This window comes from Parus major, chromosome 6 (assembly GCF_001522545.3).
Source record: "Parus major isolate Abel chromosome 6, Parus_major1.1, whole genome shotgun sequence".
Classification (NCBI taxonomy): domain Eukaryota; kingdom Metazoa; phylum Chordata; class Aves; order Passeriformes; family Paridae; genus Parus; species Parus major.
Genome location: NC_031775.1, coordinates 21,519,390 through 21,532,906, shown reverse-complemented (window position 1 = coordinate 21,532,906; position 13,517 = coordinate 21,519,390). Strand labels below are relative to the sequence as shown.

General features: G+C 38.5%; 1 protein-coding gene across 2 annotated transcripts in view; it reads left to right on the top strand.

Moving 5' to 3' along the window:
* SLF2 (SMC5-SMC6 complex localization factor 2) overlaps positions 1-13,517 on the top strand; it is a 28,924-nt gene that overhangs the window by 2,530 nt on the left and 12,877 nt on the right. For both annotated transcript variants that reach the window (XR_001522593.3, XM_015633625.3), the window contains exons 2-9: positions 2,827-2,870; positions 3,318-3,487; positions 4,653-4,710; positions 5,428-6,566; positions 9,776-9,858; positions 10,813-10,923; positions 11,200-11,367; positions 13,335-13,437. Coding sequence is in view for 1 of the 2 variants with exons in the window: in XM_015633625.3 (XP_015489111.1) it covers positions 2,827-2,870; positions 3,318-3,487; positions 4,653-4,710; positions 5,428-6,566; positions 9,776-9,858; positions 10,813-10,923; positions 11,200-11,367; positions 13,335-13,437 (1,876 nt within the window). In the remaining variant the exon portion in view is untranslated. The remainder of the gene's footprint in view (positions 1-2,826; positions 2,871-3,317; positions 3,488-4,652; positions 4,711-5,427; positions 6,567-9,775; positions 9,859-10,812; positions 10,924-11,199; positions 11,368-13,334; positions 13,438-13,517) is intronic.

Here is a 13,517-nt window from a genome sequence, read left to right as displayed (position 1 = left end):
CAAAGTGATGCTTGCTGTCTTGATCAGTCAGGGATGGGGGGAATCCCCAAAACAGAGTTCAGTGGGTTATAGACATTCGGGTGGGAATGCCCAGGTACCTCCCTTGGAGAGGATGAATTAACAGTCTGTTGCAAGGCCCCAGAAATGAGTCTGGGGGCACTTCAGGGGTCTTTGATGGTTTAGGACCCTATCTTAGACTGGTGTTTCTCATATTATGTCTTATTAGGAGGGATAAGTACCTTCAGGCCTAGGTGTGAAAATCCCAATACCTCCCCATGGGTGGGGAGGTGTTGTTTGACACCTGAGCCATGTGTGTAAGGGAGGACATTGATGTGATAAAAAGCATTTTCCCACCTACACAGGGTCTATGCCTTATTCACCTTGTCTGGCTCAAGCCCCAGCTTGTTTTGTCGAGGCCATCCTCCCATGCTGGGTGTACAGCCTTTCCTGTCCTAGGCAGATCAGAGGTTTCAACACAGCACACAAACCCCCCTCTTCTTCCCCCTTCCATTGCGGGGTGCAAGCCTGGGCCTCAGCAGTGTTGTTTGTTTGAGTCAGTGACCTTTAACATTTCTGTCCCTCACAGTTTGTCTTCAAGATTTAAGTGCAGAGGGGAATCTGGGTGGTAACTGAAGAGGAGATGTGGCCTGCCAGCAGTGCTTCATGTGCAGTATGGGGCTTTAATGGGGAAGAAAGAAGTACAGTCACTTAGGAAAATTTAGTTAGGAGGGGTTTGGAAGGATACACAGTGTGGAAAGCTGTAGGCACCGGATGGTTTTGCAGCTTGAGAGCGCTCCAAGCAAGCAGCGGGTGTGTCCTGAGGAATGTGAGGTGGAGAGGGCTTTGCTGTGAGCAGGTGAGGCCAGTGTGGAGTGCAAGGAGGTCTAGGGCAGAAAAACAAATCCGTCAGCAGCAATAACAGTGAATAAACCTGCATTTAAGTATTTGGTTTTCTCTGTTGAGCTGAAATATGGGGATCCTGTGTGCTGAAATTTTTCTTATTTGAAAGTAGCTAAGTGATGTAAGCAGCGAGAGTTGTTAGGCCGCAAGTTGAACTTCACTTGAACTACAAGGCTCTGTTGAGTAAGTCAAAGATGGATTATAGCAAAACATGGGGCTAACAACTGAACATTAACAGCTGTTAGACTAGACAATGTTAATGGCTTAAATATTACTTTAAAATTAATAGCTGGAGTGGACAGCCCATAAATCGTGGTATGTGAATGTTAACATATTACAATATGGACCCAGAACCAACTGAAATACCCCCTGAAACAGCCTAAGAGGGTGTGAATATGACCACAGAGCACCACTGGGTAGCAGAACAGTGAACCAATGAAGACTGACAGGATCCCAGACCCTAAAATCACTATTGGCCTGGACTGCTGAGTAGTTCAGGTTGCCCAGGGATTTCTGTTTGTGGTTCCTTTTTTTGAGGCACCAGCTTAAGCTACCACCAGGTAACTGATTAGTGCCAGTAAACCTGTCTAATGGAATTGAGATCCTAGTGTCAAAAATTTAACACTGTTGATGTAGCATGAGGGAAGAGCACACGTATTTTGGCCTATGTCAAAGTGAGCTGGGACAAGATGGAGGCAGCCAGTCTTTGACAAGTAGTTTCTCTGCTTTCTTTGGTACACCAAACCTAGTTTTGTGCACTCACACATTCTGATTACAGATGAATTTTCACTGAGTTACAGTATCTTCAAATATCAGTGCTTGTGGGTATCCTGATTTAAGAAGTATCAGTGCATTATAAACAGCTCTTTGTATTTCTGTACGTGCTAAAAACACAAAAGCCATGTTAGAAAATGCAAAAGTGATGGTTAAAAGCTTAGAGAGATGCAAGATTAAATCCAAATTAATTTGTGAGCTGTGGGTTCCTCTGGTCTCATTCATTCTGGGCCATTCAAAAATGGTTATGAGTCTGTGAGGACACAGTCATTTATGGATACTTGAATATATTACCTTAGATTCCGGAGTTAGTAGGTTTTGCCTTGGTTATCACTGTTGCTCAGGCAGAAAGACAGCAAAATGTGGAACCAACCTCTGCTGTTCCTGCAACAACATCAATATGTTCTGTATTTCTGTACTTTCTGATGTGCTGTTCTCATATCAATACTTTGTTTGAACTTTGAGACACTTCCAAAACTCTGTATATCCTTAAAGTCATTAGCAAACTGTGGAAGATGAAGATGCCAAGTTCACAGATTCTGATGTATTTCATTGTTCAAATTGCTCATTGTTCAGCCATTTTCAAGATTGAAAATCTTCCCATTTTTCAAAGTGATATTCTTCAGTGGAGAAAGCCTTGGTGTTCTCAAGTCTCAGTTGTTCTTGCCAGAGAAAAAAACTTCCGATTTAAAGATAATAATTATCTCGTAGGTGGCTGTAGGCTGCTGTCTGTGTTGGAAGCCAGGTGAGATGCTAACTTGAGTTAGCAGCTCAGAGAAACAGTGGACATGGGGAGGTTGTTAATGTCATCACATAATGTGCTGCTCACACCTAGAATACTGGATGCAGGTGAGGTCAGTCCCATTCAGGAAAATGTAGTTTAAGGTGAAACGGTGCCTAAGATTTACAGGGATTATAACGAAAACAGTTTGAGTGAGGAAATTGTCAGGTTAACTTCATTAGCCAAGCAGAGTGAAGGCTAGAAGGTGAAGGGGATGATGATGTTTTTTATGATTTATCAGAAATAAGAGCTGCTGGTATTAAAGAAAATCTGTAGAAATAATTTACAGTATTTTTTAATTATATAACAGTCACCAAATGGGCATTTAGGTGTTGTTCTTTTAAAACGATAAAGTTATGTTTTCTCTTTAGAAACCAGATGATTACGGATTTCTTCAAACCAGTTTTAAGTCAAGGTAAATATGTTTGTTTTTTGTTAAGTGGAAGACATTTATATGAATTTTAATTGTGTAAGTGTGCAGAATGGTTGTCCAATCTCATTCCATATTGGAGCAGCAGCATAATGAGTATAACAAATATATCAAAATGAGCACATTTAAATTTTTTCTAATAATGTAAATGAAAATATCAATTTCCTGTTTCATTTCTTTAAATAGTGATGTAACTATTATTTCAAGTTATGCCTCATGCTTAAGCCAGATTGTTTATAACAACTGAAGCTGCATCATAGATCATGTGATTCTTTGCATAGCAGTAGCAAAACTGGATGGTTAAGTTAATTAATTTTGGATTACATGTGGTAGAGAGAGAAAATACCAAGTAATACACTATAATGAGGTTTGTTTTGTATTTTTTTTTCTTCCAGTATCATTTTTGTGAATAATTAGTCCTTTCTCTTCTAGACCATGGCCATAAAGACAGAATTGTGCTGTCCTCACCAGACAAAGGAAATGTAAAAGATGAAGGAATGGGACTGTCAGTTTTACGCACTGAAGGTTTTGAAAAGAATTCATCTTCCCCAAAGAAGGTCAGAAGAGAAAGATGCCAGACCAAACACCAAATAAGTCCTGTGGTAGGTGTCTTTTCCAAAAGAACTGAGGAAAAGGACAGTGTAAACATGTCAGAGAATGGCAGAGTGTGCAGGCCCCTGGGTTTGCTGTACCCAAAAGTTGTGATTCAGAAACCCTTCATTGCTGCAGTGTCTCACATGTGTTCCTTGACCAAAAAGGAAAAGACTGCCTAGCCAGAACAGGGAAGAAATGACAAGTGTCTGGGTGTAAGGAGAGCACCATTGTCTTATGGAAATAGTTGAGAAGAGAAGAATGACTGTATGGACCTCACAGACTCCAGCTCAGACTCTGACAAATGGGTTTCGTCTCCAGAAGCTGATATTTGAAAAGCCTGGGCTGGAAATAATGGCACTGTGAGCATCACATCTCTGTGCTCAAGGCAGATTTCCCCCCTGCCCTGCTCTCCTACTGATTCTACATTTATGTTGTCACTGGAAGCTCTCTGCAGAGAAAGGGAATGGGAGAAGCAGAAATTGAAACAATCTTAGCCACATTCTGTAAAGCCGTTCTAAGGAACAAATGTTTTGCATCAGGTGTTTTTAAGAGAGTTATTAAAGGTGGAAATCACTGACCCATCAAATGTAACAGAAGTTTATGTTCTTTTGCTGTTCCTTTGGAAATTTTAAGTCATGCTTGGGTAAGCTGGTTCTTATTAATTTTGCAATCTGGTTCTTCATCATTTTACAATCAGTGAAAAATCCTGTTTTAAAAGTAGGGGAGATAATCTGGGCTAGATGCAAGCATAGAAATGCAATAGAAATTGTAACTTGAAATTGTGTTTTGTAGAAAAAGATGCCTGTATCTTAAATGCCTTATAATCTTGTGTTTTACAATGTGTCTTAGAGAGCAGACTGGCAAATTTCTGCTATTTAGAAGTTGTAGTTAATAGCAGTTCAGGTATATGCACTTAAGACACAGTATTTAGATAGAGATGGGAGCGGTCCTGTTAAAAATATAGTATTTAATTACAGGTTGCTTTTAATCTGAAGAAAAAAAATATGATTTGGGTTCTGGAGAGATCTGTGCAGCTGTGTTTTAAATTTTTCTTGAAATGAGGTCTATTAACATATTTCTGGGGGTGTGTCAAACTAAGTCTGTGCTGGATTTAACACTGTTTTTAAAAAGTATACAATTAACTTTTTTTACTCCCTCTGTCTTTATTTTTAGGGAAATGGATGTCCTATAAGAAAAATAATGCCTTTTGGTTCAAGGGAGATTGCCTCAGGTAAGAGCATTGCTGTTATTATAGAATTAATGAATCAGTCAAATTCATCACTTTGTGTCTCTTTTTAATGGCTTTTTTCCCTTGAATTTTTTTTAATTTTCTTTTACTAAAACAATATTTGCTGCTGAATAGTCAATCGTATTTCTAATATATGGCAAATTTGAAGAGTTTTTAAAGTAACTTAGGATTTTAGTGTAAAACACATTAATTATAACTTAATTAAAATTTGTGATATTTCATTTCTTAAAATCTTGATCCCGGATTACTTTTATGGTTTCTCTTGCACTTCGGATAATCCACGTTTTCTGTGGTGGTTAATAAATTGTGCCTTTCAGTTTGATCCAGGAAGAATTTTCTTGTTGAAACAATCACTAAAGTTGAGCTGATATTTTTGTTGCTTTTTGACCTTTTTAACCACGTAGTTTTGTTCTACGGGTGGTAGAATGGAATCTAAAAAGCTTGAGGTAGGTCAATAGGGAGATTAAAATTTAAAAAGAAAAGAAAGGATGTCTATGGCTGTGGAAACCCATCAGACTCTTGGCTGCTCTAGTTTTTTAAGTCAACTAGAACTTCTAGTTCTAGTTGACTTAAAAAACAGGAGTTAGTTTTTTAAATGGAAAGCTGTTACATGTTTGATTTTTAAAACTAAGATTGTTACTATTTTGATTTTTTTAGAAGTGATAACGGTGTTTTATTTTTTTCTCCAACACTTCACAGATGACCCATCTCAACCAAGGCTAACACAGGTTTTGGAACATGAGGCATCTACTCCACATGCATTTAGAACATCATCTGAGATGGCCTCTGGTGCACCAAAGAGCTCAGCTGTTCCTTCACACTTCCTTAAGGTGTCCTTTGGGCTATCCAAATCAAGAGACTCTCCTGGGAAAAGAAAACACACTGCCATGGGTGTGGATGTAGATAGTTCAGATCAATCTGAAATGAAGGACCCTGCTTTTAGTAGATCATCTTCAAAATGCAAATATAGGAGGTGTGACTTTGTAAAAAATATCTTTTTAAAGTCTCCTCATGATGATGTTCTTCAGCTCAAAGAGCCTGCTGCCCTTTCTAGACATGATTTGACTTTTTCAGAGGAATTCCTCAACTCAAGCAATGAAAAGGAGAAAAATAATTACTCTTCTGTAGGTTTGTCATCTTCATATTCTGCACACAGTCCTGCTAAAAATAACCACATTTCTGTTGTGGATACCAAAGAGAATCAATTGCAGCTGGCTAACTCATGCTTTTTCTTGGACAAGTCCCTTTCTTTTTCTCAGGAAAAAAGTACTGTCTTGCCTTCTCCCCAGCATTTAACACAAACAAAAGGTGTGAAATCCCCTCTCCAGTTTGCTGGCTTATCTCAGGTATTGGATGCTAAGAAAGAGCAAGATAAAAGACCAGAAAAACATGAATGGAATAAAGGATACAGTATTCAACCCAGCAACAGTTTTTCAAATACAATTAATGAGATTTCTGAAAATACTCCTGATTCTGGTAGAGTGGAAATCCCTGGGACGTTTGGACTGTCCCCAGAGACCGGTAAAGGTGTTCCCCCTTCAGTGCTTTTGACAGAGTCTTTCATGGACAGTGATGATGAGTCTTCACAAACCTCAGGAGAACTAGAAGTTAAAAGGAACTTTACACACAAGTCCAAGCTGAACAGAAAATGGCAAAGCAGCTCTGGGAGTGAAGATGACATTTTGGAATCCATTCTAGATGATGATGATGAAGAAGAAGAAATTTTAATGCCGCTGCAAAAAATTCTCAGTTCAAGTCTCAAGCCAGAGTCAAGAACTCTGGAAGACTCTTTTGACAGTGTTTCTCAAGACACTGTAACTCCATTACTGAAGCTTCATGTAAGTTGGCTAAAAACAAACAAAAAATACATTCTTTCAAGTATTCTTTTATGGATGTTATTTGCAAGAAAAATAATATAGATTTTAGCACAATACAAGGCCCAATAGGTGCTAAGTTATCACCCCATATTTCAAATTTTAGGAGAATGAAATTTTACATAGTAGCTGTATATCCCCAAAACACAGTCAGAGGCCCAGCTGAATGGAGATATCTCATACTCAAAAATCAAACTGCCTCCAACCTTACCTGTTCCATCTGGCACATGCAGACAGCAACTTGTTCAGTTGTGCTAGTGATCTAATTTCTGCTGTTTAGCTCAGTTTTAAATAACAAGCTGCTCTAGCTGATGAGATAACCATGTTCAAGTACCTCTTCTACTACCATGCAGGGCACAAACCATGACTGTGTCTTCTAAGAAAATTGAGTAAGCCTTGTAAATTCAGTCAAGTTTTTGTCTAAGTATGCCAGTAGAACTCTTGCTAACAGTAGTCAGGATGTGTGTGACTGATTGGTAATAGTTACTTTACATTAATTTCAGTCAAAATTGTATTCTGCACCAACACTCAGTCCCCTCTTGCTGAGTCTCATTAGCCCATTAAAGCTACAGCAGAGTGTAATGAGATAGCAGATAATCAGCTTTGTTATGTTGTATCTTTATATTATTTTCTCCCTTATTTGTAATGCAAGATAATTCAGAATTACTTGCTTGCAAAACTGCTTACTTGGCTTAAGGGTCCTGTGCTGCTGTACAGTTACAGAGTAGGTGGAGCAGGGATGTGCTTGTTAACTGTGCTTGTCCTGGGAATGTCTAAGAAGGATGGTTTATACTGCCAGATTGATTTAGCTCTATACTTTCTGGTTGTTTCTAGGAGTTCTGGGGTTTTTCTCCACCCCCCCTAAAGTTGGGAGGTTATTTTTAGAAGATGTGTGCAGTCTAATGTTTTTGTTTTCCTAGTCAGGTAAGATTTTCATGAGTCGAAGGAAGGAGGAAATTGATGTAGATGTACTTTCAGAGATCTGTGTGCTAGGCTCCAGTCATATCCTTGATGCAGTCTGTGATTGTCAGAGATCTGCGTATGAGTAAGTGTGGTGTTTTCTTTGAGGTTGTACTTCATGGAAATTGGAAGTATTTATTTTAGGATTTTAAAAAGTGGAATGAATTCTGATCACAAGGGATAGATGACATCTTTGAATCCCTGTGTATAGGATATTATGGTGATGAATTGGTCTGTGTTTTTAAAAATTAGTTCATTTGTTCAACTTGTCAAATAGGTAGTGATTTTGAAGTTTTATTGTAAAATAATGTTTTAATAGGGAAGGGACCTACCTGCAGCCTGTCTTAGTGTGGCATTCCTGACAGTTAGTGCAGGTTGAAAATGGCTGTATTATTTAAACAAAGATTTTTGTACTGAGCCTGGCTGGGTTGGAATGGATTTTCTTAATAAGAGCTGTATGGTGCCATGTGTTTCAGGCAAATCCAGTGTTGATAATAGACCAGTCTTCTACCTATTGTGGAGCAGTACTTGCACAGCATCAAGGCTTTGTCTTCTTCCCATGCTGCCCCCCTAGAGCAGACAAAAAGCTGGGAGGGAACAGAGCCTGGAAAGCAGACCCTGGATGACCAAAGGGATATATTCCATGCCACATAATGTCATGCTCAGCAATCAAAAAACCAAGTGGGGGAAATTATTCTGGCTTGTAGCCATTGCTCAAGTGTAGCTGGGCATCCTTCTGCTTGTCAGAGGTGTTGAGTGACTGCCTTTTGAATTGCTTTTTCTTTTCTCACTTATGCCTTTTCCCTTATTAAACTGTTGTTATCTTAAGGCATGAATTCTCTTGTCCTTGCTTTTCTTTTCACTGCCCTGGACCACTGTCTGGGGAAATGACCAAGCTGTGTGGTGCTTAGCTGCTGCCTGGGGTCAGCCCATCACTAGTTTCTGGAGTGGAAAACGAACAGCAGCATACCTGTGTAAATTCTCTCTTCTGCTTCCCCTTTCCTCATGCTTTTCAATCTCTGATAGGGTTTATTTGTTGACTGAGTTACTATCTCCATGGGCAGATGTTGAGCAGCTGTAATTATTTAATCTGTTCTTATGATTCTGTAATCAAGAGTGTTATAGATCAGACTTGTATGGTTTCATATGTATTTCACAATCTTGGCCAACATGACTACCTGATTAATGGTTAAACCTGATAAACACACACAGCCTAGACCAAATGCTTGTGGGACATGTGTGTGACCACAGCATCTGGCTGGCCTGTTCCTGATTTAATTAATGGCCAAGTAAGACAAAACAGTTAAGAGCTGTCCCAACACTTCGTGATTTTTGCATATACCCACAGTCTTCTTTTGTAAGAAAGGGCATATGTGTACATTGAAATAAAGTTTTGATTTCTCAGTTCTTCAACAGTTACTTGACAGATATTAACCAAATATAAAAAAACCTAAGAAGTGTTCAGCTTTCCTACATGATTTCCCACACAAAGACATGCTGCTTGTTGCGTTTGAAAGGTGACTGTATATCAGGGTGGTGTCAGAAGAGCTGTTCTTGTCCAAAGAATGGAATCATGGCCATAAAATATTTCAAGTCTGTTGTATGCTACAAGATGAATAAAAGACTGGCTACTGAAAAAACAAGCCACTAGCAAAATTTGTTAAAATTTTGTGTTGTTCTGTTTATTAGCTCCTTAATTTGGTTTTGTATCGGGATTTTGATTGGAAGTTTTATTTTTTTTGATTAATTTAGAGGTGATCTAGCAAACACTGGAATTTTGCCATCTAGAGACTCTGAAAGTAAAAAAAAAATTAGTCATTTTTGGAGGTTCTTTGTCTCATGCACAAGAATGGGGATTTCTGGGGTCTCAGTGGATGATAGTAATAGTAATGTTGTGAGGTTAGAAGCTTCTGATGGAAATGCTCTTTGTGAAGGTCAGCCCCAGACATGCAGAGACTTGCTTCACTGCTCAGATCCACTGTGAAGCAGTTATTTCTAAATTAGTCACTGAGAGAGATTTGATCATTATGTAAAATTGTCAAGGGACTGAGAAACCTAAATGGATAATCTTTCTGTTTTGCAGGGTCTCCTTTAGGTTTATGTTTGCATGTAAAATATCATTAAAATTGAAAGAGGTTTCTATTTTGATTATTATCTAATAATGAATTGATGGCTTATGGTGTTTCTTAAATGTCTTACTGTTTCATTTACAGCTTTCTAAGACTCCTACTTTAAGCAAGGTCTCATATGTGAACAGCTTAGATCATCTCTTGAAGGAGAAAGAAGAATCTAGAAGGTTTGTTTGTTAAAGCTGGTTTGAAAAACGTGGGATGGTGTTGTAGAAGCTTGGAGTTGCCTTGTCTCCCCCAAACTGATGGAGTTTGATTTGCAGCAAGCTAAGCTTTGCCTGCTGATGCCACCAACATACAACTGAACTGATAGGGCCTACAAGTGTTGCTTTAATGGTAAAAGCTGAATGACAGGCTCCTTCCAAGCAACAAGGGATGATTTGTGATACATCTGTTTACCCCTGAAGAGCCAGGCTAAATTTACTGTTGCCTTTGTTTTAGGTCAGCGAGCCAGCTAGCAGCTGCTGGTCAGGCATGAAATAGAAATATTTATGTAGACTGACTATAGTAGTTTTTTTTAAAGGCATTTGTAGCTCAATATCGGTTGCCGAATTTTGCAGGCTGTTGTTGTCTGAGTAGTTACACAGGTCAGTGAACAGAACTAATGAGTATTCTTACAAGAGATCTTCTGGGTAAAAAGTGAAATTGGTTTATGTGTTAATAGCAAGTGGTGGTGATGGGTATATGTGATTAACTGCCTATGTGATTAACTGTTTTGATTAAAGAATTTGACCCTGGTAGCTATGGGCTGACTGCCATGGAGTAGCAGATACCCCTGTAACTATTGATGTTTAACAAATAAAAGACTTGTTTGGTGATTAGAAAAAAAGTAAACATTCAGCCACAAGATGGCAAGTTTTGTGCAATTACAAAAACTTTATTGGAAGTTGGTTGAGTATTTGTGTCTGACAAACCAGTGATTGCTTGTGCTGTTGAAAATTGATTAGGTTTTGGGAACCATTCACTTTGCCTTGGGTTTTACACAGATGCAATGTCCACATGGTTTTACCATGTGTTACTGGCTCCTGACTCCAGGATTCACATTCAGAGCTTGCATTTTGTTGATTTTGTTGTAAATATTAAATGGTGATGATAATGCTCTGCTGCTGCTGTTCTTTCAGGTTAGAGGAAATAGAGAAACAGTTACAGGAAGACATAGAAAGAGATGACAATGCTTCGGGTGGAGAAAATGAGGACGATGCCAGTGGACACGATCTCTCGGAAGAACACAGGTCCTTGCAACTCCACAACTAATTAAATCTTGATCTTTGATTTTTTAGCCTTTTTTTTTCTCCCCCCAACCTCTCTGTTTCCAGCAATTGTTAGTATGTTTAATGAGAACCATGTTAAAATCTTTTGGGGTTGGATGCATTTCCTTGGGTGCAACTGTATTCTAACAATTCAGCTTTCACATAAGACTGATGTGTTCATCACCTGCAAATTACATTCTCAAGCAGCAAATAGCTTCTCAGTGTTTGAATTGATAAAAGCTGTTTTGAATTTTACAGGGCATTTATAAAGAGATTTTCAGTAGTAACTTATGTCATACCTGACAAACATCCTGGAGAAGATTTATTTGATTTATCAGCTGCTGGGAAAATCTTCACTCAACATAACCTTGACTTGAGGAATTTTCACTTTGTCCCTCAAAATCGTATAGAATATTTGCTTCTTAGGTAAGAATATACTCTTCACCTTGTTGTGTTTATTCGTACAACTTTCTTTTTATTTTTAACAATTTTAAGTTACTATTTAATCTTTGCATGCAAATGAATTCTGTCTTAATAAATAGGCAAGACTGTGACTCTCTTTCCCTGGAATTTTCCTTTCTGAGTTAACATTACAGGACAGTAAATTGTAATTTGAAGCTTCCTTCTTTCCTCCTCTGGAATTCTTGAAAAACTTTTTAAATGAGACATTAGGAAAACCAGCTGTTCTGGCCTCTTCCATATTTCTACCACATGGGGCTATCGTTGATAACCTTACCAGTTTGTGGAAGTCAAATGTAGAAGTGAAACATTACAATGAACACAAGCTTAACTATCTTCAGACTGAAAGACCTTTGTGGTTATCTATTTGTGACCTTCTAGTGTTACATTATGTCTGCTGACAGCCTTTTGGTGCTTCCTCCTGGATGGGTCTGGCACTTGAGGCTCCATCTGATGAGGATTGCAGAGGGTCAGGATCTCTGACATCTGTTAGATTCAGTCACTGAGCCACCACCATGTGTGTGTGTGTACATAAACAACTGCTCTGTAACCCAGAGGCATTTCTGCTCTATATTTACAAGGCTGTTGCACTACTAATAGCTGGACAAATACTTGCCTAATGCCACAAGTGTAAATCCTGAAAATTTCTGGTTATTTCATTTGGTATTTTATTCCAAACATGCATAAGAGGAACTGAGAGAGTTCAGTTACTCTCAAAGGATTTTATATACATGTGTATGTGCAGTTGTGGGTGTGAAGAGGAGGAGAGTGACTTTTCATCTCTTGAGGAAGTGGTGTTTGTGATACGCTCCTTTGGCTTCAAGCCTTTCTATTACTATGTTTTGGAGATCACAAGGGTATGAGCTTCAAAAGCATCTTGTAAATCAGTGACTGGAGGAATGAGAATTAAACTGATCATCCCTTGCAGAAGGCAATTACAATTTAATTGCTTATGCATTCAGCCCAGTTGGCACAGCTGGCATGTACGAGCTGCCCAGTTGGCACATGGAGGCCTTACCAGTCAGGCAGGTAGAGGGTATATGTAAGAGTTAGGACACAGATCTCTTGCCAGAGTTACCTGATCTAGAGGATAGGGAGGAGACTGAAGAAGGGTATGTGGGAAATGGGATATCTTTAATTCAGCTGCTTATGACATCCCTAACTTTCTAAAGAATAATCATAAAATATCCTGAGTTGGAATGAACCCACAAGGATCATCAAGTCCAACTCTTAAGTGAGTGGTCCATACAAAGTTTGAACCCATGAAGTTGGTGTTTTCAGCAGCCTGCTTTGACCAACTGATCTCATCCTGGTGACTAAAGCTACAATAATTCAGTAACAGCAATGGCACACTTTCTGTTCTTCCAACAGCTACTGTTTGCACCCCACAAATTTGCACAGTGAGATAGGCTGTGGGATTTTAATTGCATTAGTTTGCCTCCAGAACCTTTATTTTAAAGGGAATTTTAAAAAGTTTGAAAACAATGTTTTTACTCTCTTAGTCTGAAAGTGTTGGTAAAGGTCATTGGATAGTTAAAAATCTTATTTAATAATCTCATTGAGCATAGCAGGCTGTATTGTAGTCAGGCACATTGGTTCATAGTACAATAGTGTAAATCAATGTTTGTTTGAAACTATTATTCCTACATAATTGATATGTTTCCAGACTGTGTAGTATGGCTTTATAGAGAGAAAGATAGTTGTTCTAAATGACATTTGTAAATTTGATTGCTATTAAAAATCAAGGTTTGATTATGATGACATTTTATATAAGTAATAGCACGAGAATAACATCTGTTTTGCATATTCAGATCTTTCTTTGCTATTGATGATGATCTGAGGGGTGAGGAAGTTCTTATGTTTTTTGTGAAAGTGATGATGCAACCATTAATTGATTTTTACCCTCTTTCCTTGCCCCTATTTTTCTCTTACAGTTGTGGTATAAGGCAGCAAGTTTTATTAGTTGTTAATGGTGTTCTAAGCTCTGCTTACCACAATACATTGTGTTCCATGCCAATTCTAAAGTGGCTTTTCCAGGTAAGCCTCTGCTATTCATGGAGATACAATAACTCTGTGCGTGTATAATATTTTTCCTGGAAGCCAGTTGAAGTCAGAAT